The following is a 26,928-nucleotide window of genomic DNA, read 5'->3' as shown; positions in this document are numbered from 1 at the left end:
AGAGAAAGACCAATTTATTTTATAGTAGAAGTAGAAGTAGTAGTAAGGACTGTCATCTACTAGGCGTAGCCGCGTCCATGGAGGCCAAGATGGCCGTAGAAACAGCGTTCCTCAGCATCAGCTACCCACGAACTAATCTCTATATACGTCCGGGAACTTCCTCTTTAGTTTGATTACGTCAGTGCTATAAATATCATGGACCAAGAACACGTGTGAACAACGTCATGTCAACATGAATATGACGTCATGTCAACACGAATATGACGCAATTTTCCTCATGACGTTCCCCTGTGACGACATGGAGACATGGAGGATAAACACAGGTGAGAAACCTTCTGGAGATTTCTATTCACGTAAAATGTCTGAAAGTTTGGAAGCTGTCTCCAAAATGTTTTTTTCCTCTCTCTCTCTCTCTTTGTCTCTGTTAAAAATAAAACGATCAGCCAACTGCTTTCTTTATGCATCTCTTCGTCTGTCCATGCTTTATTTCTTCTTATCAACGTCCTAACCCTTAAAAATTACAGAAACAAATTCGTTAAAGATCCAACAACAGGCCGAAGACCTGCGAGTATAACTTGAAGCTCGCAATATGATCACAATAAACAAAATAACCATAGCTGTAGATGATTTTCAGAACACCCCCTTTCTAGTGGACAGTGGACTTTTTCCGATTTTTGACAGACCTTCGTGAGTGGACAAGTGTGACAATAAAAAGTACAGATGGACGGACACAGCAACGGGATGTTATCAGGACCTAACAAAGCAACAATCTGACATACGTGGCTATAGAGAAACCACACTGGCACCAGTTAAATTAAATGCTACTAACACGAACATCAAAAGAAATAGTCCTTCCGTCAAACGTAAATCAGAAAACAAACATTTTCAATCTAAACGTTCTTGTCCCAGCTGGAATCAAGCCCGGATGCCATCGTTCAAAAATCTTCAGGCTGAAAGGCAAAGAAAACTCCAAAGTTTGCTTCATAAAAGAGTTTCGAAACCGACTCAAATACCACTATTTTCGGAAAAGACTCGGCCAAGCACCAGGTCTGACTCTGCGTGGAAGGAAGGAACACATCAGAGGCCAAGCACCAGGTCTGACTCTGCTTGGAAGGAAGGAACACATCAGAGGCCAAGAACCAGGTCTGACTCTGCTTGGAAGGAAGGAACACATCAGAGGCCAAGAACCAGGTCTGACTCTGCTTGGAAGGAAGGAACACATCAGAGTCCAAGCACCAGGTCTGACTCTGTCGGGAAGGAAGGAACACATCAGAGGCCAAGCACCAGGTCTGACTCTTCCTGGAAGGAAGGAACACATGAGAGGCCATGCGCCAGGTCTGACTCTGTCGGGAAGGAAGGAACCCATCAGAGGCCAAGCATCAGGTTTGACTCTGTCGGGAAGGAAGGAAGATATCAAAGGCTACAGGTCAGTAAAATTTCAGAAGAAGTACAATCTACCTTAATCTTTAGTATCACAAAACAAAATGATGATGATGATGATGATGATGATGATGATGATGATGACGACGACGACGACGACGACGATGACGATGACGATGATGATGATGATGATGATGATGATGATGATGATGATGATGATGATGATGATGATGGGCAAACTGCATCTTTAGCTGACTAATACTTGTCACTAGTAATTCCCAGTTTTCTCGCTGTTGTCTGTACAGTGGCATGAGAGAAAGAGAAAGTCTCAAAGTCTTGATGTCAATGAGAGAAGCAGAACAACATCAGGACAGTAAGACATGATTTTCTGAGATAAGCAGAGAACACTTTGACTAGAAAATTCTAAGATGGAGATCGAAACTTGCTAAACCAAAATGGCGTGCACCCAGATAGATGTTTATCGATGTAACTCTCTCCCTGTCTATTTGTTTATTGATGCGTTGTGGTCTCTGAATGCTTTTTTCGTATATCTCTTTATATTTGTGTATTTTATTTTGTTTCTGTACCTACTTTCAAGGAGAATTTGCGCCTAAAAAATCTACTTTTTTATTATTAAGGCCTTCTGATAATATGAGAGACTTTTTGAAGTTGCCATTTCTCAAGAGTTCAGAAGAATCTCGACGGTCGTTCGAGGTAAGACTTTTAAAGTGCTCTCTCTCTCTCTCTCACACACTCTTTTCCAACATCCTATAAATTCGTTCCTAATTGTTTACAATGACTGTTGTTACGTTTGAAGTAAAACAGTAGCGAGGGTAAGATTTTGACCGCTACTTTATAATCCGTTGACATCAATTCTCCAGCCATATGTTAGTTCTGTGTCAAAGGTCTCCACCATCGAGCCAGATACTGGCAAAGCATAGAAAGCTAAGGTTTCCGAATTGGCTACAGTTCTCCATTTGTAATTGATAACCAACAGACTCAGCAAAATTGATCTTAAACTTTCTAAAAGAAACTAATATAATGTGTTTTTTACAATTTTTTAATACTAAATTGCAGGTGGATGAGCAGTATACAATGTACTCTAGAATTTGTTACTTCTAGTATTAGTACTACTCGTAGTCAAAGAGACGGCATCGTCAATCTTAGTGCAGATTTTGTCGTATTACGCCACCCTCAGGTAGATACCTGGAAAAAGTCTCCTTTGTGTGACCAGTTGTCACAGAACATTTCAAAAGTCAGTTAATTTTCAGATCGTTCTCGACCTCACGAACATATTTCTCCATATGGATCCTTTATGAAACGTCTGCGTCACACCTTTCGCTCTCCATGGTATTTTATAGAAAATAATCTAACATGAGTTTACGGTCCCCACCATCCTATATGGGAAGTCCTCAGTAAAAAATAATTCAAACCAAAAGTGTATTTTTACACAGGGCACGACTACAGTTCTAAGAGACAATTGCCAATACCTCGTTTTGTTTATTTATTTTTGTCAACAGGTACGGCAACTCTGGATTAAAGCATTTAATTTTGTTCGGATTAGCATCAGATGCGCTAAGTACATCAAGAAACGGTATGTATTCTCAAACACAGAGTTACAGTGTGAGATATCTAGTGATACACTTTATTCTACAATGTGGAACACACCTCCAGAGACATGTTCTTTTGTTGTGAAGGTATAATTCCCACCCGCTTGTCCCATCTTAATACATTTTTTACTCATCTCTTACCGATTATCTTTAATTTTCTAGTGATTTCTTGCTTACAGAATGGTGCATGTCAACTAATATTTACCTTAACTGCACAAATAAATTATTAAAAGAAACGATGTGTCTCAAGGAGCGAAAAAAGAATACAAAGGTCTGTGAAGCTGAAGAAGAGCTTAATGCAAGCTGTATTATCCCAAAAGGCAAGACTTGTATTGTGGTGTCTATTTTGTACTCCATTAATATGTCCCTGATTTTCTGTGAATTCAAACGAGTGTAGGAATCTTAAATAAAACGGTACAGAATTTATTTCGATCATTGTGTAAAGATTTTCTGGTTTGGTGACACAAGGATGACATTAAAGCCCTCCATTGACAAACTAGCGATACTAAGAATTTAACTGTACACCACTAAAATAAAACAACAGTTTAACTTGTTATAGACAGGGAATTTCTTTGGATTTCCTTTGTCTTTTGAAAATGGCAGGTGCCAATATCACTTAATATATCAAATATCACTCAATTGCAAATATCACTTAATTGTTGTCTGCTCTACAGGTGCGGAAAACCTGGGAGAGAGCAGGTCGTACTCTTCGCTTTGCTTTCAGAATAGCCAAAGTCATGGCAATTCGGTAAGTGATTATTTTTTCATTAATATAGAAACAAATGAGATACGAAACTGTCCACTTTGGTCAACAATTGCGATCCGAAACGCACAAACACCAGGAAGGTGCGACAAAGTGAAACGTTCCCTGGACTGACAATGTTTGTGTGGGTGGAATGATGATTATTTTATACTCTTCTCATTATCTGTGGAAATAAGAATTTCTTAACATTTATAATCCAAACTTAATTTTTTTGTTTGTTTGTTTGTTTTGTTTTGTGTTTTTGTTTTTGTTGTTTTTTTTCTTGCCTGCAAAATATAGTTGTAATCACGTTTTATGTTATAAGTATCTTTACTCCCACGAAGAAGTTCACGGAATGGTAGATACATTTTTGGTCTGTTTCCATTGTTTGCCTATCTTCAGTCATTTAGTACATTTTTAGGTGGAGGTTTGCTTGTTTGCCTCACAATCTACATGATTGTACAGTGTACGTGACATGCCAGCACTGTTTTTTCAAAGAGAAAGTCCATTGACCAGTAGGGATATTTTGGAGCTTTAATCATATATAAACTAATTTTAGATATTTCTATTTTGTTAGGCTGTCAAATGTAGATGTTTGCTCATTGTAATTGTTTACCTCACCTCAGTCGTGATCGTAGACCTACACTAAGTAAAGTCAGTCTCTCTCTCTCTCTCTCTCTCTCTCTCTCTCTTGCTCACTCTTTAGTCGATGGTTGTGTGCAGGTCGCTGGAGATTGAGTTGAACTTGAAGACATTTACCGACCTTGTGTACCAAGAAGACCAAGTTTACAAGAAAGTTGGGAAACCCAAGAAGAGTCTAGCAAGCAATGTGAAAGAGGTCAGAGTTCACTAAGATAACGGGGTGTCTGACGATGAGCAGCCATCTACGATCACTACAATGTACAAAAGGAAACGTCACACGGAATCGTCCTGTCAAGAAATGCACAAATAATAACATTCACACAGACCGCAAACCCGACAGAGACCTAATAGACTGCACTGGTCAAACAAAGAAAACCTCTAGATGGTTCGTCCATCGTAGGCCAGTGATGACCATGACAATGGAGACCATGACATCACAACAAAATTCAGTGTCGGTGATGATGGGTTTGGGGGTCAATCCAGAGGCACGAGTCTTCCAAGTGTTGGGCATCCATGATGTGGTGAAGTGATGACAGGGGTGGACATTCTGCCTTACATGCTGTGCGTCCTAGTTTTGCTGCCGTGATGTGTCTGGGTTCCCTTGATGAGGGCGCTGTGCAGGACCAGAAATCTGAGAAGAGATTAATCCGCTAATCTTTGTCGATATTGATAATTGTTTGACATGTGTCCTTCCTGAAGTCCTGAAAGTGCCATCAGTCAGTTTGTTTTCAGTCTTTCGTACACTGAGTATCACGCTCGCCTCTAAACAAATAAGCGTACTCTATTATTAACTTTTCTTACTTGTTTGTGTATCTGTATACATATGCATGTGTAACTGTGTGTGCGTGAATGTGCAGATACCATTGCAAGAGCTGGTTTGTTATTATTGAGTGACTACAGAGGCACTCATATTATTGCAGGCCACCTTGACCCTGAAAGCGCAGGCCATCATGTTGCTACCGCCGTCTGAGAGGACACAAGAGGAATGCTCCTTGGTAAGGGTTACCGGGGGCAAAGGTCACAACATAGAAAGTGCAGAAACACAGCGACTTCACACTCGTCATCATTTAAACTAACTGAACATGAGACGGCAGAAAAATCCAGTCTCGGAAATACTTGTGTGCTTGTGTGTTACTTTTAACAACTGTCTGTAAGAGCAATGCAATATGAGGTAAACAAGTAAACAACATTACGTTTTGGAAATTATAGCTCTGTAATATTTGTCTGCCTCCTTAAATTGATGCATGATGCCGTAGCCTTCCAAAATGTCAGTCGTCTCGAGACTGAAGACTGTCATGGTCATGTACACCACGATCTGTTTCAGGTGCTGTGCAATCTGCAGTTCTTCGACAGCTTTCGGATGTATCCGCTGGACATTCAGAAAAATATCGTCCTTCGTGGACATTTTATTGCGTAAGTCTCAAAACGGCCCCCAGGTGTTTTTATCCCACTGGAATAATAGATGGCCTTCTTTGTGCCTAAAAGAAGTGGAGAAAGTCTCTTTTTACTGCGGTTGTAAAATACAACATATTTAGGCTGCAACTATAAAAACTTGAAAGATAGTATAAATGATCAGTATATTTATTTCATTACATCCTCAAATACAGATTTCAGTTTTCTCATCTCTTGCAGGCTGCCGCCGGGACGTGTTCTCATCCGCGAAGGTCATGTTGCCCAAAAGTGGTATTTGGTGATCAGCGGCCAAGGTAGGAATAAAGCAGTGGATTTCTGTACAGGACAAGGGAATCTTTCTCTCTCACACACACACACACACACAAAATTCTAGTTGGAAGACTGTAACCAGTGAGAGTATGTCTTTTGTTTCCAAGCAGTTTGCTGTTTTTGTCCAACCCAGGTCTGGTGCGGAAGACGGTACAGGAAGATGGCCCCTGCAAGATGACTGTGGACGTTTTGAGTCAAGGAATGACTTTTGGGGTATACCAAAGCATGGACAAATTTTGCGATGTCGAAGGGAGATCAAGATGTGCATATTTATTTCTTTCTCCTTTCCACACCTCCAACTTTCCTCTGGGGAACTTGGAAGGGAAAAGAACAGTCAGTTCCCTTGCTCCCAACCCGTTATAATATTTGTCAAATAATTGAACCATTCGCCTAGCAACTGTCAGCTTGAAGTACTCTCGAGGTTTAGATCAAACTGTCATGCAAAACACAGGCAAGAGTTTAAAGTGAATGCGAGAAAATGAGATGCCGGCCGCCACACGCCTTTCATCTCTTATGATAAACTACCATCTAGACTGACCTAGCTAGCATTTTCTCAATGTAATAGTTTTTTAAATTTATTTTTCAAGCCGCTAGTAGCATAACAAGTAAAATTTAAAAATAAACATTAAAATAAATATTTCCAACATACACGACCCAGACATTGTTTGTTACTTTCCCATGGACAAAAGAAGTACTCCTACAAAATCTTGTAAGCACAGTGTCACCTCTTGTCACCAGCCTTCAACTAACTGTCTCTGTTTTATCTACTAACTGTCTCTGTTTTATCTACTTAGTCTCCTCTAAGCTAATCTCAAAATTCAAACCCTAACCCAAATCTCAAATCCAGCCTGTGCAATATTCTGGTCAGTTTTGGACAGACTCATTTCATTCCAGGCTGAGAAAGCTGTCTCTTCTAGGATGTTTTTTTTTAAACAAAACCTTGTTAAACTCGGAAATGAATGAGAATGTTTAAGCCAGTGTAAATTGTTTGACAGAGAGGCTCTCCTCTGACCACACAGTTTCTCACTCCATGCACTTTGCAGGAATCAGAGTTAGAGCAAGAAACGAAAAGAAGCTTCACCGTGATGTCCAGACAAACGTTGCATCTGATCTCTCTCAGTAAAGCAGATTACTTGTTTATCTTCTGCAAAAGAATGAAGACACGCAACCACAATGAGCACCTGGATTTTCTTCGGTAAGAAACTTTATGTTTATTTATATATCTATGTGATTCACCATGTCTGGATGTGAAAGGTGAAACCCAAGTTTCTATTGCTACTCACCCTCTCTGATACCCAGTCCTGTAGAGCAGAAGGAACTAAGAATATTCCTGCCACAGGTCCGGTCAGGCCTTGAACCATCTACCTTCTGTTTTGTAGTGGAGTGCACTTATGAGGTTAGAATTCAAGTTAAGGAGGAAGTTTTATGACATGTACAAGAACTGGCGTAGTCAGACCCATTCGTTTTCTTCACGTTTTCTTTAAAGCGAATAGTCGAGACGTTAAACGAGAGGCTTGCGGTTCCATACCCGTGTGGCTCAGTCTTTCCCCAGTCGACCTGGCTGTCGAGACTGAGTACTTTATAGAAGGTTAGAGAAAGTAATTCAAGAGGAGATAGGCACAACCCTCACATAAATCTAGCTCAAAAAAAAAAAAAAAAGCTAGGGATCAACGCTCTCCATGGAAAAGTAGGTTCAAATTTATTATGGACATATGCATACACGCGAGAGAGCGCTCACACACACAGAACATAAAATACAGATAAAGCATAGGTTGGAAAAGGAAGATAACCAGTGATGCATTTTTCTTCAGGAACATTCACTTTATGAAGTACTGGCCCATTGAACGCCTGAGGAATCGCTCATTCCTGTGCTACCAGGCCTACTTCAAGATCAATGACATTGTGGCCGACAACAGCAGGGAGGCCAATGCCATCTGCATTATTCGCTCTGTATGTTGATTTTATAGTCTGACTTGCTCTGCTAACATGTGGGTGCTGCAGTTCTCACTGCCTCATCAGTTCATCATGACTAGTGTTGTTGCTAGTATCATTTAACACATTTACTGTGCTGCAATTCTCACTGCCTCATCAATTCATCATGACTAGTTTTGTTGCTAGCATCATTTACATACACATTTACTTTGGCTGTAAGCAACATTAATATTATTTTATCAACAGTGCTGTACTCATAATCTTGTAGATTTTTTAACAGCTCCTGCTTTATTCTTAGTTTTGTTTTTAATTATTGTATTTTTCTTAGGGTTAAAATAATAGTTATACTTAAATCTGATCTTCAAGTGTCAGGCTTTTATTTCATAAAAATATTTTTATATTACAACTTTAGTGACTACTTTCTATGGCGCAGCACTAATGCTATCATCAGCTGTACCTGTGTTGGAGGGTTTCACTGTTTGCGTAGGTAGCCCAAAGGTGCTAAATGTATGAACTAATCATGCTAAGTCTAGAAAAAAAAGCCTTTGACACCAGGTGATCACAGCTACTTCATACTTAGCTATGTACTGTTTGGGGTCCTGTGACAAGAGAAAGGTGCAGACCTAATTTAGCTTTGCTCACCCATCCAATCCTTTTATTTACCTGAATGTCAGCTCCAGGTTGTTGCTTGAAGTCATTATAATGTTTTCTGATGATAACAACAACCAGGGATAATCAAACCTGCAAAGTGTTGCAAACTATCAGCTTCCTACATTCCACCTCACGGTCTTTTCATGCGAGGCTAATCAATTTTTGCTTGATGGAGAGAAATAGTGGGTAGAAAACAGAAGGATTGAGGATATTAAGAGAAAAATAAAAGATGATTACCCTCAAGTAGTCAATGTGTACGTCAACTTTCAAATTCAGAGGGAATAACACATTAAGGTAAGATGTTTGTGTTGATAGTACATTAAGGTAAGATGTTTGTGTTGATAGTACATTAAGGTAAGATGTTTGTGTTGATAGTACATTAAGGTAAGATGTTTGTGTTGATAGTACATTAAGGTCAGATGTTTGTTGTTGAAGGGCCGGTGCGTACTGACCATGTATGTAGAGGCAACCACGGCATCCTGGAGGGATCTAGAACTTACCCCTCCTCCTCTAACGGAAACTGAAAGTATGACAGGTGGGAACAAATAAAGTAGTATATCTGCTCATTTTTACAAAACTAGGCAAAAAAGGAGAAAATGACAAGTGTGGTATGACACATACAACACAAGACAGTAATGTCTTTCATTTTCACACGAAATAGCACAGATACAGATAAAAATAAAGTTGAGATGTCCAAAAGATACCTAGGGAATTATCCAGTATAAATCAAAATGTAAAACTAACAAGTCTAATGTAATATAAATGGTACTGAGCTCAGAACAGTGCTGCCCGCATTGTCTTTGATGTGGAAGGCCGACCATGCCACATCACTTCTGCATGGTCTCCACTGGTTGACAGCTTGGGTTCACATGGAAGTCAGGGTTGCCATGCTTTGCCATTGTCTTGTCCCAGTCTATCTCTGTCTACAAGGCTGGCTTGTGATATAGCTTTAATTGCTGGCTCGGTGTAAAACAACAAGTCCCCCTCCACCCGATCTGTTTGTACTCGACTGTGACGACTACGTCACACGACCTGACCCCACTGCCCCTGCTCTCTTGTCAAGCGCATCCAGCTCGCCTCCGTGTGTGGGGAAGGTGTTATTATTATTACAACACATATACAATGAGAATATGAAAGTGTTCGGTCATTCCTGCGGACAACCTGCACACAATATTGCATGAAACATTCACAATGTGTTTGCTGTCATCACACATTCTGGAGCAAGGGAAGAATGGAGACCATCAACATAACAATAAAATAAACTAGAAATATGAGAGCTACAATGATACAACAAATCATTTAAATATTTTAGAGTGGGATTGGTTTGAGTGAAACGCAGGTTTCTGAGACTTTGAAGGCTTCTTATATTTTACTTGTCCTCATTTGCAGTATATTGAGAAAGTTGAAATATATTTGCTGACTTTAACCCTTCTATGAACTCTGACAACTGATAGAAAAAGATTGTACATTATCCGCAGTGTAAAAGCCATAGTTTTGAGTTACATTCAAGAAAAACTCACTAGCACAGATTTCTTTGTTCCATCCTGCTTTGGATTTGTATTCGTTTATTAAGATTTTTTAATTGAAAGTTTAATGACCACTTTGCAGAAATCGTCTTTCTGATTTCCAGAGATCCTAAAGATCCAAAAGAATAAGTGGAAGAAAGAAACGACCAATGAGAAGGAAGGGGAAATAAATCATACAGACACGAAGCAAATAAAAAAGGAAACAAAGGTAAATAAAGAAGAAAAAGCAACGAAAGAGATGATAAGAAACGAAAACAAACTGTTCCCTCCAACCAAGAGAAGCGCAAAATGATCCTCCGTCAGTACATGCTAGAGTAATAAATGGAGGCTGGAAATTCAGCCAAAGAATAATTTTTTTTTTACAAAGTAGAAACATAATGGATTGTTCACTCTTTAATAATTCTGACGATATCAGTTTTCTCATAGGTCTGTAGAGAGATCTACATATTTCCGGTTTGTTGAGCTTCATTAAGCCCAACAAGTGGACCTCCACAACTGTAATTAGATAACATGCTGGTGTTGTGTGGTCTTGAACCCCACCTCCAGCTTCATGATGCGTTTTGTCTGTCCAGGGAAAGAAGCAGCAAAGAACTCGGCCTCTGCCGAGCTCTCGATGGAACAAGACGTCCTCCCCGCCATCTGCCAAACCCAGGAGCTTGTACACCATCAGCAGTGACCCTGTCTTCATCGAGATCCAGACACTTTCAGCTGGAGATGTTTTCGTCAGTCACATTCATAACTCGCCTTTCTCAATCCCAAAGCATTCTTCAGATGCTGGAAACTGTATATTTTGTCTTTATATCTGGTTATAATAACACAATTAGGATGTTGATCATGAGTTAGCCATTTGCTTTTCCAGCTTTTCCAATACTTACCTTCATTCATTTACTTTAATATGCTCTGCCTCTTGTTTATCTGCTTCTAGGAAACTTGTTAACGGTTACTTTGCTTTCAACCATTTTACAGACAAGTCAGAGAGGCAGTTGTGTGGAGATATGCAACTAAAACGTGTATGGTTGTACATTAGACATCATTTCTGTGTGCACAGGGTCTGGAGAACATAAAATTATCCTTCATAAAGGAAAAGCAAGAAACCTGCCCCGGCAGGCTTGTCCTGGTACGTGTTTTTATATTTCAAATGTTCCTATAAAGAGGAAAAAAATCTGGGTTTGGTAGCCAGGAGACAAGACAGCCATGGACAGTGGCGCTCTATAAGGAGGTTACAAAGAAGCTAGTTATGGTAGCCACCAAGCTTAAATGTATCACGAATTTGTTGAGTTTGCTTCTTCAGATCGACATTCGAAGCTCATTGCCGTTCCTGGAATTGTTGGGTGTTACATTAAAAATTCTATAGTATACCACAAAGCAGTTACTCTACAGTATACAATCATTGGTATTTGTAACGGTCTTTTTGATAGAGATAGTTTATCCTACAACGAACCTCAAAGCTGTTTATCCTACTGTATATCACTACCAGAGAATTTATCCTACAGAGTACCAATAGATAGTTTATCCTACAACGTACTATTGATGAAGCATCTCTAGAACATGAAACCTCTGTCCATTCGAATTGAGGTGTATGAAGTACAAGTGTTTACAAGATGATTTTGTACAGTTTCATACTCTTTTCTCATCCATTCTTCTTTTATGTTGGGATGGAAGGTTAGTCTTGGAGCCGAGGTTATCCTACTGTCCAAAAGTTTCTACTTAGCCTACTGGAACGAGAGCTGCCAACAGCAAGTGCTCCTCAACAAACCTTCTTACCCAACAATAGAAGGCGCACAGACACAGTACCGCCGCCATCTAGCCTGGGATCTCTACACAAGGAAAGTGAAGGATGAATTATTTGAAAAATTTTCCAATGAAGGCCTAAAATATCCCGGTCTCTATTTCGACACCAGATATAAATTCAGCTCTCTACAAGCCCCATGTGTTGAGTAGAAACAGCAATTCCTTTTTTTTCAGATGGTTTCTGGACCACGTCAATCTGTTAAACACACAGCTAGGAATATTGTGGCAACATCAACAGAAATCATCCTTAATTTTTTTAACTTGAGTGTTGGAGGCAACATACGAGCAGGGCCACGTAGCCAAATTTGCCTGAAAGGTTTGTTACAATGAGTTACAATAAGTCATTGCAAGTGCAAACTGCAACAGAATCGCACATATTCACTAATCTAAGAAACATTGTACAGATATATTAGTGGAAATATTCAGCTACTGTGGTGGACTCCTCCATGTCCACTTCAATGTCCAGAAAAGATCCTTCGTGACTGTCGTGGTTTCGAGCTGCTGAAGTTCATGCCAGAGGAATGATGCGTCTGAGTAGAATTACGATGAAGACTTGCTTGACTGCACTCGTGCACCTCTGAATGACAGACGGACGAAAGAAGCGAACCTGAATGGATGAGGACAAAACACAAGTGGATGACAGAAAATATGAGTGTAGGACTGAATAACGAGACAAACACATCTGAGGGATGTAAAATAGACAAATACGCCTGGATGAAAGGTGAAGATACATCTGGATGGACGACAGGCTTACCTCTGGATGGCAGAATATCCACGCCTGGATGATGGACAAAAAATGTCTGATTTGCAGACAATGATGAACGTCTTGATAATAGATGATTTCATTTGGATGATTTTTATATGACTTTTACACTTGATGACAGGAAAAATCCTTTGTAATGACCGGCAACTGTGACTGACTGAGGGACAAGAAATCACGAACCATAACACAATCGACAAAGACATATACTAACGCACAACGACGGTTACTTGAAAAGGCATTTTGAATATTTTTTTATTTTAGTATTTAAGAATTTACAACATTGTATAATCAAAATTGTTCGTGTCGGAATGTATACATGAGACGTCAGTCAAAATATGGTGTGAATGATTTGTTTGACATTGCTTGGAAAAGAATGAAAAAAAAACATTACGAAAGAAAATATTGTATTTTTAACGGTGAAACCCTAACAGTGTTAATTGATTGTTATATTTTATATTTTATATATTATATAATATATATTGAACTATGACAAGCCATCTCTATTTTATCTTTGTTCATTTGGCTGCTTGCTGGCATGTGTCCACATAACAACAACAACAAATTTTAACTCACTTGCAACTCAGAAACATCAAGCAATGGGACGAGGTCACTTTTTTAAGTGAACAGGAAAGAGAAGGGGTATGTGTGGGGTGGAGGTACAACCCCAGTAAAGTCTGGTCACAACACTTAGTGGATGACAAAATGATGACACATTTGCTGGTCCCTGGAGTTTTCAAGTCGATGCTCAATGGCAGCAGATGGTCACGCAACATGTCACCAACACAAAGGTTTCAGCAGTCAATCATAAATGATTATTTTTTCCTTTTTGGGCAACAACACTCCAAGCAGACAAAAACCTGATACAAAGACACTATAACAATACCATAAAAATGTCAAATGAATCATGCATTCGAACGCCATCACCTGCAGGTTTAAACCAGGATTCGGTGCTAAACACGAACAGTAGCACTGGTCTGATGTGTGGACCTATAACAAGATAGTTTCAGATGGACGTGCAATTGGAGGATTTATGGTTCGACAAGCTCCATCTAAAATAAATCTGTGTACCTCATGAAACGGAAACACACCATCACTAACGACGATTGAGCGTATGAATTCTGGGAATACCAAACATATAAACAAAATTAAAGAGCAAAACAAAAATTGATAAAAAGGAAGTTAATATTGATTTTTTTTTCAAAAGAAATCGCCTGCGAGAAGCTTGACATCGATGGACTTGATTTTGTAAATATCAAATCCTCATAAAGTCAGTTTTTTATTTCACACTTGCGTGGTTATTTCTCGTCCCACCAAGCATCACATCCTTTAATAACAAGCACAAATAACAACCACAGAATGCAAGGGAGTCAATCAAGGGTGCTTCATCCGATGTCGTTGGTTTTCAGTTCCCTTTACGAGTCCAGAGCAGCCTCCTCAGACACTTCTTCTCCAAAGCCTGGATTCTCCAATGCCTGGATTCTCCAATGCCTGGATTCTTCTCTTCATATCTCCAGGTTTCACATTCATTAAACTGCTACATTTAACCAGTACATTGTAGTGAACCTGATGTTACTGCTGTGAAACTGCCATCCTTGGAAAGGGTGGCTTCCAAATATTTAAAACTGTTTACCTTTTTGGGCCGTAGTCTGTTGACATAGGTATCTACTTTGCTGTTCCCGCTGACCGTGTCTTTCCTCTTGTTGATGTTGGTCTCCATCCCTGCCTGGCTGTTGGTAAGCCCTGATTGTTCTCCATTGACCATGTTGTCAGATCGATGTTGTCTGTAAAGCGCAGGCTGTCTATCGTGGGTAATGGAAGTGTGATGGTCATGGAGAGTTTGTCGCATGGTCTTAGAACGATGTCAACAACATCACCCGACAACAAAACACGGCTTTCTACTTGTACCTGAGTTGTTTCAGTAAATGGGCAATTTTTTTGAAACCCAAAGAAAATGATCCAGTCTATCATTCTAACCTAGTTTGTTACTGACCTATTCCTTTAACATTTGTTTAAATAAGATATAAACTTATTCACATGTGGAAGCTCAACACACACAAACGTACACGCAGATTTACTCATTCTTCGTTATTATTTTAATTATTTTAGAATGTGGATTCCTCAGTAGTTCGTACTTTGACAGTTCTTGCCACCCAATCAGTTTTAGTTTAGTTGCAAACTCTTCATGGGGTCACGGGTGTGATTTCTAGATTGAGATATCGACCATGCACAGTGTGCACATGGTGTAAAAAATCAACAGATGAAAACAGTTTTCACAGTGTTTTAACACAGGAGCCACTGGCCATTACTCGATATCCTCTTCGTGGCTATTGATCTCCAGCCTTTAACCCTTCCCCTGCCCCCCCACTTTCCTATTTTATCGAACTCTCAGCCTTCTAGCAGTTCATGAGCCTCTCAGGTAGGCAATATTTCCCATCCGATGTTGACTGCTCGGTGAATGGGGAGCCAACAATGATTGTGGATTGGCGGCGCTTGGGAAACCTTTTGTGCGACCTTTTGAGATGTTACCTGCATGGACTTCGAGCTGAACCTTTAGGGCCACAGAGTGCAAAAGCCAATACATGTAGGAAAATACTGACAGGAACTGCGACTAGAAAGGACAGTAGTACAAGTACATAGAGTACATCTAACATCTACTCCTTACTCTATCGTTATCTAGTTATCTTTATTCATCTATCGATCAACAGTTAATCTTAATCGAGCCCCGAATTAAGCCAAATTGATCCCCTGAGTGCATGTCAACACTGATTCTCCAAATGCCCTTTCATTTGTCGAGCTGATAAAACTTTGTTTATCAAACAAACGGAAGGGGCAAACCACGTGACCAGAATAGCGGGACCCTTGCAGCCATGAGGCGAGAAAGACAAATAAAATTGTTGTTCCTCGTTGTCTTGGTGCCCAAAGTATGTTAAACATCTTTTAACTATTTTATAAATCCCATCAAGTACAAGAAGCTTTGTCCTTATTTAAATTTGAATAATTATCACAGAAATCGACTATGCGTAAAGATGATAACTAGGTTAGAAGGTGAGAAAGTGACTGATGTGAATACAGATGAAATTTTGAAACAGTTGTTAAATTTTATAATAGTCTGAAAATCGTGAATCACATACCAGTTTTATTTATTTGTGTTTGTCTGTTTGTTTGTAACTAGTTGACAAAGCTCTTAGCAATTTCAGGGACCAGATAAACATTTTTGTTGTCGAGGGTTAAACATTTCGTCACGCTGTTGATGTGAATATCATATTCTCTTCCTTTTTTAGAATGCTGCAAGGGCTGTTCGCCTTCTATTATCCATACCATAATACCATTGTACAGCCCTCTATCGGATGTTATGACAGCACAATATTTCTCCACCAGCCTGTTAAATATCACACAAACAACACTCTTTACAAGTGAAACAAATCACCTTCAGTTTATCAACTACTTCACTGACATGAAATTAGTTCTAACCCAATATCATCGATAAGCACAAAAATCATTAGACTACGGTAGTCGCTTAAGTAGCCTTTGTTTCGCTAACTGTGTATTCAGAATATCACATTGAGCAGATTATTATCTTCGGCACAACAAAACTAATCTCCTCACAACCTCCAGAATAGTCTTTTGTTTATTATTCGTTAGGACTAGGAACCACTCGGCAAATGTCAGATACCTACATTTTCTCATAAAGTCAATCTGTAAACTGAATCACTGTGTTGGATGTTTTCAGTTCGCTCAGAAAAGCTTTCAAGGTATAGATCGTGTTCCACACACACGGACTATTCAGTCTGCACAGCAGCCACAGCAGACTCATATTTCTTCGAGGTAGAGATGCAAACAATCATGTTTAGTATACAATTTATTGTTATCTTTAGTGATTGCTGCATTGTTTTGCTTTCATGTGTCATCCAATGATTTACTTGGGGAAAACACTGTGACACTTGATGATAACACTTTTTTTTTTCTCCTGGACTGGCTCTGGATGTGCCTGCAGGCGGGACTCCCTCTGTGTGGATGCCGATCGCCAGGCGCCGTTTAATCCATCGGCTGAGCTCAGCGGGATGTGAGGGTCCCGCTTGTTACCTGGAGACCTTGGGTGCTACACCTGGACGACATGAAGCGTCTGTGGATACTGTTCGTACTCACCTCAGCTTGTTTCTGTAAGTCCTCTTGCTCTCACCTTGGTTGTAATCTGGATGTTCACTGCCGAGAGGTAGGACATAGATACACGCCTTCCTGCTAGCTTGATCACTGTCAGTGCCATCTACGACTTTCACAACATCCTAACCATTACGATGTCTACAAAGCTGAGTATAACAGCTACATAATTCATTAATTACACAATAAATTATCTTGAAGTGTTGTGATAAAGTTTATCATTATGTCCGTCCTCGTGGTGAGGCTGTTTCAAAGTTGTGAAGGGGGATGTTTTAAACCTCATGGGGATATGAATTTTTAGGTGCATGTAGCATAAGGTATGTCTCTTTTTGTTTGATTTGTTGTTGTGTATTGCATGTGCATAATTCTCTTTCACATTTTTCTTGCACTCTTTCACACCCCGTATACTTTGCTGTGAACAGAAAAGTTCAATCGTTGCATATGTTGTAATGGACAATATACTTTTGTTTTTCTATTATTGTTATTGTTGTTATTGTTGTTATTTTTTTATTATTATTATTATTATTAAAGCAACTCCTCCAGTAGACTGTCATACACCTTCTTCCACTGCCTTCTCTATTTAAAGTATGTCTTCTTGATGTAGCCTCGGTTGCTGGCGGCATAAAACACTTATTCCTTCCTCCCTTCCCTTCCCCACCCTTACCTAGCAGTGGTGTGGGAAGGTGTATAAAATATTGTGAGGTGTCATTTGCGGACATTGTGTATTAAAAGTTGTTTGGATTGTAAAAATAACTGCAGCAGGTATACAGAAAAAAATGTCATTCATGCAAGCAGTGTCTTGCTTATGTCTCGTTATACTTGCTGACATGTCAGGTGTGTGTCAGGAAGCACTGACACTGTTTGTGTCATGACAGTATTGAGGAAGTATTGTGTCAAGGGGTATTGACGGAAGTATATAAGTATATTTGACAGCAAGAAAGGTGTGAATGTTTAGGAATGTGTGAAATGCATGTATGAATGTGTGATGTGCATGCTACCCGACTTCCACCCGAGCTGTAGGCGAGGTGTTGACTCCCTGATAAGTACTTTACCCAAAACACTAAGAAAAGACCTACAGATATTGCATAAGTCAATAATCATATATTATTAGTCAAGAGATTAAACACTTACAAGAAAGCAGTTACTGAGAAAAGAGAAGCTCTCAAACAAACTTTCTTTATCAATCGAAAGATTTGTCTTGCTCGCCATGAAATTAATTATGCATAAGGGCCACAGAAGTGGCTCTCTCCTCTGAGGTCTTTGTATGAACGTCCGAGGGATCGATTCTTCTCGAACTCTGAGGACAATACTCTTAAGCCTGTTATTTCTGGGGATGTCATTGTCTCGTATCTAAGTTTTTTATTTAAACTCTTACTCCTATTTGTCTGTCTTACTTGCTTACCTAACGAAGCATTAACGGTATTCATGAGCAGGCTTTTGATCTTTTGGATAATGTTTTTTTTTTGTGTGTGTGTGGGAAGCGGATGGCATCGGCAATTTACGTCTCCCCCTTCATCTCAAGCTTTATGTTCCAGTTGGCGAATACGAGCTGTCAAACTGTAAAGTTAGGGAAGAGACACCAAGTACAAGTATTATTCTATTTCGCTGTACTGACACATTGTATGAATGCTTGTCCCTCTATTCAAGCTAAATGTAGATTGATATTAAATCATAGCTGGAAGAGTTAGAACTTAGAGGCAGAAATCAAACTGGGAAAAGCCTGCTACACAGACTAGCAAACTGAAAAGTTACTTTATTCCCCCTCAAATTTTAATAAAAATTTAGAAATGTTTTCTTCATTCCAACTGGAATCCAAAAGTTCCAACAGCTCAGCTCTCGGGGTTATTCAATGCTTGAAGAAAATAAATGTTCCTCCATTTCTTTTTTCCCCTTTGCAGACGTGGATCGCGTTGCGATCGTCTCAGGATGCTCAGATCTTCTGGTATTCCCCGGAGAGATAAACAATTCCCTTTCTCTCGTACTGGACGGCGACTGTGACCACACGTGCATAGAGGTCAATGCTCAGACGAATTATCAGTGGACCTTGGACATGGGCACAGACTACTTCCTCCACCACGTCCTCGTCTACCTTGGCGCCAAAGAAAACAGTGAGTGTCCATTTTTTATGAGAAATGTATATCATGAAGCGACAGTACGGTTTTTTCTCTCGCTTTCTCTTCCTTCTTTCTTCGTCAATGGTTTTTTTTTTTTTAAAGTAACTCATAAATCTGCGGTAAGTTTACACAGTTCGCTGTTGGTGCCATCCGGCAAATAAAGACTTTGAACTTCAACTTCAGGCTCGTTGTGACAATGTTATGTCTATGTCGGCTCCTGGGTATGACTGGAAGGTCTGGCTGGTCTTCAAAGCATCTGTCTAATGTATGTTTCTACTTTGCAGTTTCGCAAGTTCCATTACTGCTGGATGTGGGAACAGTGTGCTGTGACGTGGCCAACTTCTCCAAGGACTGTTACGTCACATACCAGCCGACCGGCAGGAACAACAGTTTGTCTTATAACTGTCAGTCGCCAAGTGTGTCACACGCCAGGTACCTGCGTCTCGTCCACCAAACGGCGGCTCCTGTGGAGATATGTGAAGTCCAGATTTTTGGATGCCTCTCGCTCTCAAAGGGTGCAGTATCTCAGAATTTATTGTTAGATGCTGCTGGTGGTGGTGGTGGCGGCGGCGTTGGTGGAGGGGATGATTGCAATTACTTTGGTGGTGGTAAAAATAAAAGAAGTCTTTTTTTTTTCTCTTGGAATGCAGTCGGTTGTCCAGTCGGTTCTCACGAATATTTTTTTTTATCATATTTACCATTTCTAAGACTTCTGTCGCCATTGCCTGCAATTCTTTGTTTATTTTAAAGTCAGAGACTCCATTCAACCATCACGTAGCTTAGCAGTTAAATTCCACGTTCATGAGCAGTGATTTGTTTTCTTGTTTCAGGTGAAACCAACGAAGCTGTGTTCAAGAGCACAACACAGATTTCCACTGCCCGGAGTGGTCCTGCTTCGCTAGCCGTTGACAACAACACCGACGGCAGCTACACTCACGGCTCTTGTTCCCACACCAGTGAAACCACTAACACACAGTTCTGGTGGCAAGTGGACCTAGCTCTCGCCTTGCCTGTGGCAAAACTGAGAATCTACAACAGAGTAGATTGTTGTGGTAAGCTGGTGACCAGTGTAAATAATGCCGACACATGGACACACACAACTTATTGAGGAGGAGGAGGAGTTTCTTTTCAGATTCTCTAGATGAACTGATTGACTAACGGACGTGTTCCAAAACATAGGACGTTTGAGTCATCATTTTCTTCCAGTGTATTAACTCAATTTTTATGCCATTTTCAGATCGTTTTGTCTGTTCAGTCAATTCACTTCTTTTATGTCCTACAGCATTTCGTCTGAAAAATATCGACGTCCTGGTAGGTCGGAGAAGCTCGTCTAGCATTGCTTACACGAGGTGTGTCCAGCATGATGACGTGTTCCCCGCGGTCCAGACGCTGGTCTGTGGTCAGCCATTGTGCGGCCAGTACGTGCGAGTGGTCAAGGCTCCAGTTAGTGCATTAGAAGCTCTGACTCTGTGTGAAGTACAGGTGTACACTGGAACTTTCGACCCAGGTGAGTACGTCAACTTCTGTGTTTTCACAAAAAAGTGAACTCGAGCGAGAAAATTTCGTGATTGTTTTGTGTATATATTGTCAGGTATGTAACAGGCAAGTGATGGTAACAAAGAAAACTTCTCAAACTTACTCAAATGTTCGTCTGCCAAATGCCCTCCTTAACCTGGAAAATTTCTGAGGGACTACACTCTGGCTTCAGTATCATGTGATGTGCCTAACATTTTATTGTTGGTTTCTTTTTTTAATCTTCATGTGTGATGAGACAGAGTGGTGTAGAGATAATTATTACCCAAATTTTCAACATTATTCTTCTTCCTACGAGAATGTGGTACAGATAAACAGGCAGGTAAAAAAATATTAATCTGACAAGTAGAATTAGAAAGACAGGCAGAATGACAAAGGAAAAAAAAAATTTGTTGTTCTCTCTTTCTCTTCTTTCCGCGCATTTTCTGAGCTACAGGAAAACCCACGACGAACGAACCCAGTGTTCAGACATCATCCACTTCACCGACTACACCAGAGAACGCGTCAACTCCTGATGACAGTGTCGTGAACGCTGCAGGATCAACACAAACACAGAACACAAGGGAGACGACTCCGGATGACACCAGCGAAGACAGCAGCTTATCTCCCCTCGTTGACATCACCTTTTCAGGGGTCGCGTGGGGTGATGCAGGAGGTCAAACGAGCACAGCTCCCTTTCCCTTAGCGCTAGACACCATCTCCACAGTAAAAAGCCCACAGTCATCTGTCAACGACAGCAGCACGCAACCTTCTGCAGAAAACTCCTCTACGACGACAGAGACAGGCGATGACCCGAGACTGACCCGCGCCGTGCTGTCAGGAAGAGATACTGCGGCGGAGACAACACCGCTTACGTCACGCAGCGATAACGAGGCGCTGCACTTTAGCTCCGGCGTGGAGTTCACAGAGGTCACGAGGAGCACTGCCACGTCGACGTTGGTTAGCGTGAAGGCGACGAGCGGTGATACTGTCATGCCAGCACCGATGAGTGTCATGGATGTGACACCACCAGAGTCACCTACAGACGGGATGACGACGACGACGACGACGACGACGACGATGGCAGACCTCGTGTCTGCTGTGTCTTTAGCGGAATTCGCTGACCAAACCACAGCGACAGTCTCAACAACTACATCAGTGTTTCACTCAACTGCAACCACAACAGGAAATGAAGGATCTCTGACAAACATTGAAATGTCAGCAGCGATGTCAGGCGTAAGAGTCAGTGTGTCAGTGATGGTGGCAGACCAACAACGTAGTGAGTCAGCTACGAACTTAGTGGATGTAACGAGCGTGTCGAAGCTGCCAAGTGACATGGCTGACATGACAGACCTCTACACACTCACACCTACTGTAGCACCAAGGCCTGAGGTGTCAGTGACATGTCACGAGGGAAGTTCGTGTCTTAAATCAGTCACAAGAGAGTCAGAGCCAACTGTCACTAGTGGCGATCATTTCGTTACAGCACCAGTACCAACTGTCACTCCTCCTGAATATCTCGTAACAAAGTCTCTGTCAAATATGGAATTAGTTACATCAGACACAATCCTGACTGTCAGTCCTGTGACACTAGAACATTTTGTGACAGACCCTGTAATGACAAACAACATTCCTGTGATAAGTCTCGAACACTTTGTAACAGAGTCAGTGTCCGATCATGAATTAGTTACAAGAAACTCAGTGCTGAGTGCTGATGGAGTGACAAATCTTGAGCCAGTCGTCACAGAGTCAGTGCTAGGTGTCAGTCCTGTCACATCTAATGAGTTACTCAAACTCGATTCCGTGACAAACGCCATTCCAGTGTCAAAGATGTACACTGAGTCACAACCAATCGCATCAGAGCTTACAAACCTGTCTGTTGTCACAAACTATGGCGCAACAGCAACTACAACAGCAACAACTACAACAGCAACAACTACAACAGCAACAACTACAACAGTACAAGTAAACGTCATAACTTCAATGCCGGAAGAAACCATGGAGACATCCCAGTCGAGTCCTCAACTCCTCGCAGTCATCACAACATCGACAAGCAGCTCACCGACGACCGCCCAAGACTTTCCCTCACCTGTATCAACACTATCACGTGACTTTGAGTCGACACCTATTGACTTTCTGGTCACTGTGGTAGTCCTGTCATCTGATGTGCTCGCGACACACTTTGACTCACTTACTCAAGGACTTCATCACCCTCCACACTCCTCCATTCTCACTTCACCCTACGTTTCCGAGGCTACGAACTCTGGTGGTGATGCCGTCGTTGACATCATCGTATCAACAGTTCAGCAAGGATTCGATGTAGTTTCTTCTAACGACGACTACAGTTACCCTTCGTCAGCTACCATGGTGGATTTCTCACATGTCACCTCGACAACGGTTTTGCCGAGTTCTGCTGAAGCAAAGGAAACAAATGTAGAAAGGTCCGTCGACTCGTTCTCGGAGCCAGTGAATACACCACCACGAAGTTTTGTGTCAACAACCGAGGGACTCAACTACGTCACTTCCCCTGCCATGGCGGATGCCACTAAAGTAACACTCTCCGATCATGGAGAAAACACAGTAAGAGATGTGGTCAACAGTAAAGACATGCTCTCGTCAACCATACCAAGTGCAAGTCGAGTGGTAGACTCTAATTCATCTGCCTCACACAATTCTACAGACTTATCTTCTCTCGCCATATCTAATGTTTCCAGTTCTCTGCAGCCTGTGACACATACGTCTGGCATACCATCAGTGTCAGTGACACGGAGCGAAGAGAACGATAGAACACTTTTTGTCTCAGACTTGAGCCTCGCAGTGAGTCAAACGACACACGTGACAGGGAATGTGGATAAAATATCTTTGTTGCCGTTACCAAGCGCCTCGCAAGTCCCCCACCTACGGTCGTCGTCTGAAGAATACAGTCAGCTATCGTTGTCTAACCAAACGGCGCAGTTGTTGGACACCATCACCAAACTCATTCCTGTGCTCGTGGAATCAGATAAATCTCGGGTCAGTTTGGTTGAAGTCAACACCATGCCTACATCCAGCATCTTCCCGACGATTATAGTAAACAACATGCCAACGACAACCACCCTGTCATCTGGCGGGGGGAACAATCATCCTCTACTCTACACTAGCACTGTTGTAACGGGTGAACACGTGACAACAGCTGACGTATCAGATGCTGTAGAAGCGACTCGTATGGACTCATCGCTAGATACACACTACCCTCTCCTCCATCCGGCGTCTGTCACCTACTTTCCAGAAACCTCTGCTGACCCCAGTCATGACCCTGATTCAGGTCAGGCTCTAAGGCAAACACCAACTCTGGATCAGGCTTCGCTGTCGACCATGTCGAACAAGACCGAGTCACCTTCCTCGAAGGAACATCAGGTGACCGCCGGTAGCATCACCACCACGACCAGACGCCCTCCTTCTACCACTCCTCCGAGATCCCCGATGTGTCCGTGCGGCTGCCAGCGCAAGTTGCTGCAGCCGAACACCAGTCAAGATGCCAACTACCTGGACCAGCTCCGGCAGACCATCGAGGACGAGTTGAAGATGTCTCACGCTGACCTCGCCCAGCAGGTCATGAAGAAAACCAGCGCGCCGGACGGACGACATTCTGCTGTAGCTGTTGGGGCGGTGGCTGTTATCATCATGATCCTCTCTTTGCTTATCTTAGTCCTTCTTGACTTGATTGACCTTCTCAGATGGTTGCACATGCACGTGGTGAGGCGCACGCGCGTTGAGAAGCTACACCTACCTACTTAATTTGTTTTGAAACTCGTTCTTACGTGTTTCCCATCTTTCCCTTGTCACCGATACATCAAGCATCTGACTTGGGTTCAGATTTCGGCTAGGACAAAAAATTGCAGTCTTATTTTTTTTATTTTTTTTTTTAACTATTTATTAAAGAGTTAGCAAAATTGACAGGGGTAAATATGAAATTCAGAAAAATCCAGATATCCTGGAAATAGTTATCTTGCTTTTGGAAGATGCCGTAGTATTAATTTCGGATGCTGTTACTGGTCTGCAGAATCATTTTAATGTTTTAATGAATACATCATGTAATTTAGGTTTAGTCGTTAATTTAATAATTCTAACATTGTAATCTCTGAAAATGGCGGTTTTATTTCTTCCGTTGAGAAATGGTCTATTGGAGTCCAAAATATTTGTTGTAAATATGTATAAATATTTGGGTATCTGCATGTCCATTCGTCTGTCCATCTCTCATGCTTTAATGACATGGCTAGTCGTGCCAAAAATTGGTGTAGCTGGAATCCTGGGGTCTTTGTGGTCGACTGGTGAACATGCTCTGATGTTTTCCTAAAATTGTTTGACTGTCAGATTCTTCCTGTGACGATGTATGCAGAACTATGGGGAGTTGTTGCCAATCTGAAACCAATAGAAACAGTTCACACTTTTGCTTTAAACAGATTTTTCATTCCATTCCCAAAGCCTAATGCAGTAGTCTGTGGAGAAAGATGAAAATACTCCTTACATGTGACTGTTCTATAAAAAGTATTAAAAATATTGGCTACGTATTTTGAGCAAGAAGATTGCCACGCCGGGCTTACAATATGTTGTTAAATATACATAACCAAAACAAAGTGTTGTATCCGATTGCTTTTGGCATGTCTGTCAAACTCAGGCGTTGGAGACCCTGAACTAATTAGTACAACTTTTAAAAGGATTCTCCAGAACTGTTATCAGCAAGAATTGTATTTTACTATATCTTCCGATGATGATATCAATTCTATAATTCGTTTAGATAGTCTTTTACTGATAGTCATCATCGGTACTACTAAGAAATGCCTACTACAGACCTCATTTAATCATATTTAGAGTTGGTGTATCTTTAAAACTTTAAAAGTTCATACCCTTGGGAACATTAACAATAATTTTACTTCTGATTACAACTGTTCATTTTGTACAGATATAGGTGAAATGTAATTTCAAGTTTGTGTCCCAGGTATACATACATATACTTCGAGAGAAATATGTAGCTTTGAACCGAGCAGCAGCAACAGGACGATAATATGTAAGACTTCGCTCTTAATTTTAGAGGCTTTAGAAATACGAGACAATGTTCTGTAAATAGCAGCAGGTTTATGAACATACTATATTTTGTATGTTTTGTAAAATGACAAGAGTCATTACCACCCTCTGTAATACGGGCTGATGATCTAAGCAATAATTTTTTCGTTTGTTCTCTCTTATTTTAAGTATGTAGTATTCTAGTACCCATAAAGATGTGGTCTGACAACTATATAATTCACGCAGTTTACAAATGTGTATAACTGTATGCTCTATTTATTATACATGTTGAAATGTATCGTTATGCATTGCATTAGCAATGGACAAAGTCATTGTGATGTCACCCTCCTGTTGGGGATCAATGGCCTCAACAATAAAAATATTCAATTCAAATACACAAGCTGTAAGCGCCAGGTCATTTAGTTCATTTGTTAATATTCAAAAATTGTCTTGCAACACACACACACAGTTCACCACATAACAGCCTATAATTTAAAAAAAAACACTGCCTTAAAGCATATTGAAATATATGTGTGCCTTCCTCTCACTACAACAAACATGTAAAGTTTACTTTTCTCGGCGAACATTAATTTTGGTGTTTCTACAGCAGTACTATAATAAAAAAAAAATAAGCAGCTGTACATCCATAGCCCTGTATATCCTTCAGTTTCATTTTTTCTTAATTTTTACAGTTACGACTTTCATTTCTGTTGATCTTGACTCATCTCAATAGGAAACTAACCATTAACTAAGATGTGCCGAGGCTGGAACAGAGAATCAGTGACAGGTGAGGAAAAGCCATCAACTGCTTGAAGACAGAAACAGAGAAGAGAAAGATGGCATGTTAACTGTGATAAAGAAATAAATAATAACATTTGCATTGCCTGCATCTACTTTGTTTCTTTTCATGTTTGTTACAAAGTTTTAATATATATACTGTGGAACTGTGTAATGTGCATGTATTGCGCCGTTTTAATAACAGAAATAATAAAAAGAAACTGCGACCAAGTAGAATTAGTTTGGTGTCTCACTTTGATGGTTGTTATCTGCGTGTGTCAGCGTCTGTGACATTGTAATAATTAAAATATATAAGCATTTCTATGGCAGCTTTCCCTGCCGGCAGCAAGCTCTGTACACTTTGATGTGGACAATGTATATTTCTCTCTCACTAACACACACACACACACGCACACAGCACACACAGAAGGACACGCGCAAAAACACAGGTACACCAGGAGTGCAAGGCATGACAGAGAAGAGACAGAGCCTACAGTTATTTAACTATTTTCCAGAGAAGGTTAGCCTTAAGATCAGACTTGAAGCATGGAGTGCGACCTGATGA

General features: G+C 40.8%; 2 protein-coding genes across 3 annotated transcripts; both read left to right on the top strand.

The window, feature by feature from the left end:
• The first annotated feature begins 175 nt into the window (after positions 1-175).
• LOC112564977 lies at positions 176-13,248 on the top strand. 2 transcript variants are annotated; one of them, XM_025240172.1, is made up of 20 exons: positions 176-323; positions 910-1,095; positions 1,144-1,426; positions 1,686-1,753; positions 2,019-2,094; positions 2,901-2,974; positions 3,241-3,310; positions 3,665-3,738; positions 4,456-4,570; positions 5,295-5,369; positions 5,699-5,787; positions 6,007-6,080; positions 6,230-6,309; positions 7,140-7,291; positions 7,908-8,046; positions 9,115-9,214; positions 10,310-10,413; positions 10,778-10,927; positions 11,254-11,322; positions 11,868-13,248. In XM_025240172.1, exons 1-20 carry the CDS (start codon positions 307-309, stop codon positions 12,144-12,146), a joined length of 2,274 nt encoding a protein of 757 aa, XP_025095957.1. In that variant the 5' UTR covers positions 176-306; the 3' UTR covers positions 12,147-13,248. The 2 variants fall into 2 exon arrangements, with proteins under 2 accessions (XP_025095957.1, XP_025095956.1); XM_025240171.1 differs by having other exon boundaries at positions 910-1,426.
• A 5,719-nt stretch (positions 13,249-18,967) lies between these two features.
• LOC112564796 (mucin-5AC-like) lies at positions 18,968-25,313 on the top strand. The gene is made up of 5 exons (XM_025239870.1): positions 18,968-19,025; positions 19,316-19,420; positions 19,862-20,083; positions 20,314-20,538; positions 21,001-25,313. Exons 1-5 carry the CDS (start codon positions 18,968-18,970, stop codon positions 24,318-24,320), a joined length of 3,930 nt encoding a protein of 1,309 aa, XP_025095655.1. The 3' UTR covers positions 24,321-25,313.
• Positions 25,314-26,928: the final 1,615 nt, after the last annotated feature.

Source organism: Pomacea canaliculata, linkage group LG5, assembly GCF_003073045.1.
Source record: "Pomacea canaliculata isolate SZHN2017 linkage group LG5, ASM307304v1, whole genome shotgun sequence".
NCBI classification, from domain to species: domain Eukaryota; kingdom Metazoa; phylum Mollusca; class Gastropoda; order Architaenioglossa; family Ampullariidae; genus Pomacea; species Pomacea canaliculata.
The sequence above is the reverse complement of the archived record's forward strand: the minus strand, read 5'-3'. Positions and strand labels throughout refer to the sequence as shown.

Coding starts and splice junctions, on each gene's coding strand:
- LOC112564977 (XM_025240171.1), top strand. Junction 2,095..2,900: donor AATCTCGACGGTCGTTCGAG/GTAAGACTTTTA, acceptor TTTTGTCAACAG/GTACGGCAACTCTGGATTAA. Junction 8,047..9,114: donor CCATCTGCATTATTCGCTCT/GTATGTTGATTT, acceptor TTGTTGTTGAAG/GGCCGGTGCGTACTGACCAT.
- LOC112564796 (XM_025239870.1), top strand. CDS start 18,968: ATGGGCACAGACTACTTCCTCCACCACGTCCTCGTCTACCTTGGCGCC. Junction 19,026..19,315: donor CCTTGGCGCCAAAGAAAACA/GTGAGTGTCCAT, acceptor TCTACTTTGCAG/TTTCGCAAGTTCCATTACTG. Junction 20,539..21,000: donor CACTGGAACTTTCGACCCAG/GTGAGTACGTCA, acceptor TCTGAGCTACAG/GAAAACCCACGACGAACGAA.